This window comes from Camellia sinensis, chromosome 2 (genome assembly GCF_055761805.1).
Source record: "Camellia sinensis isolate YWXY chromosome 2, ASM5576180v1, whole genome shotgun sequence".
Taxonomy (NCBI): domain Eukaryota; kingdom Viridiplantae; phylum Streptophyta; class Magnoliopsida; order Ericales; family Theaceae; genus Camellia; species Camellia sinensis.
The window spans coordinates 34,194,087-34,195,274 of record NC_138962.1 but is presented as its reverse complement, the minus strand read 5'-3'; the positions used below and the strand labels follow the sequence as shown (position 1 = coordinate 34,195,274).

Genomic DNA, 1,188 nt, shown 5'->3' with positions numbered 1-1,188 from the left:
TGTCACTTTCAGATCACTTGGCGGCCATGGGCTTCTTTGCCGTCGGCGATGCGGGGTCGGTTCCCTGGTGCTGAGGAGACCTCGCGTTTTCGGATCTTGCTAGAGGGCCCGGTCTGTCGGGCTTGGTACCTGGGGGAGCGTTTTCTACGCCAAACCCGCGGGTTACCTGAGCAGATAGTCCCGGCTCACCCTCCTGCAGAGATGAGGGAGACCGAGGGGCTTACCACTGAGCAGCTGGATGATTACTCCATCGGCTGGGAGGAGGCCGGCTTCCGAGGCACCGGCGACTATCAGGAGTACGTGCGGACGTACCTGATGCGCCCCTTGAGCGGCCGTCGAGCAGAGGGGGCCAGGCCTGTAGCATCGGCGGCTGGGGCCGGAGCGGGAGCAGGGGCTGGATCTTCGAGGAGGGCCCGGGTCCGTGGTAGGGGTAGAGTGCAGGGAGGACGAGGAGTTGGCTGGCCTGCCCTGCCTGCTGTACTGACTTTCCAGGGGCAGGGTGGGTCGACCTATCAGATCCCCTTTGCCCCTCCACCGGCTGGTCATGAGTTCGTTGACGTCCCCGACTTACCGCCGGTATGTTCTACTGCATTTTTGTACAGTCATTCATCTCAATTTACTTGATATTCCACAGAATATTGATGCATCTGATACTTTTGCAGGCTTCTTCTGAGTACACCCGTCAGTCGTTGGCGATGAATGCCTCGATGATGGGGATGCTCCAGCGGACATTTGACCTCCTAGCCGTCTACAGCATACCGGTATGTCCTTCTGACACTGGCCTCAAACCATTCATCCACTGCTTTGCATAATCTGATTCATGGCACAACACCTGACACACTGATCTCACAGCATCTGATACACTGCATACACTGCATTCTGCACTGTACTCTGTACTGATAAACTGCTCACGGCATTCTCATACTGTACTCATACGCTGCATTCTGCACTGCTAAACTGCTCACGGCATTCCTACACTATACTCTGCATTGCATTCTGCACTGATAAACTGTCTACAGTATACTGATGCATTTCCCTTTTTGTGTACTTTTTCAGCCTCCTTTCCAGATTCCCATGGCAGGAGGTGCTCCGGCCAGACCTTCTGTCCCTGCTCGGGGGAGAGATGAGGAGGGCAGGATATTTCCCCGTACCAGGGGTGGGCGTACTCATGTTGGGAGTAGCTCGTGA

General features: G+C 55.8%; 1 protein-coding gene across 1 annotated transcript; it reads left to right on the top strand.

The window, feature by feature from the left end:
- Window positions 1–201: 201 nt before the first annotated feature.
- LOC145812817 (uncharacterized) lies at window positions 202–1,188 on the top strand. Its single transcript, XM_082908045.1, has 3 exons — window positions 202–576; window positions 663–761; window positions 1,057–1,188. Exons 1-3 carry the CDS (start codon window positions 202–204, stop codon window positions 1,186–1,188), a joined length of 606 nt encoding a protein of 201 aa, XP_082764171.1.

Coding starts and splice junctions, on each gene's coding strand:
- LOC145812817 (XM_082908045.1), top strand. CDS start 202: ATGAGGGAGACCGAGGGGCTTACCACTGAGCAGCTGGATGATTACTCC. Junction 577..662: donor ACGTCCCCGACTTACCGCCG/GTATGTTCTACT, acceptor ATACTTTTGCAG/GCTTCTTCTGAGTACACCCG. Junction 762..1,056: donor TAGCCGTCTACAGCATACCG/GTATGTCCTTCT, acceptor GTACTTTTTCAG/CCTCCTTTCCAGATTCCCAT.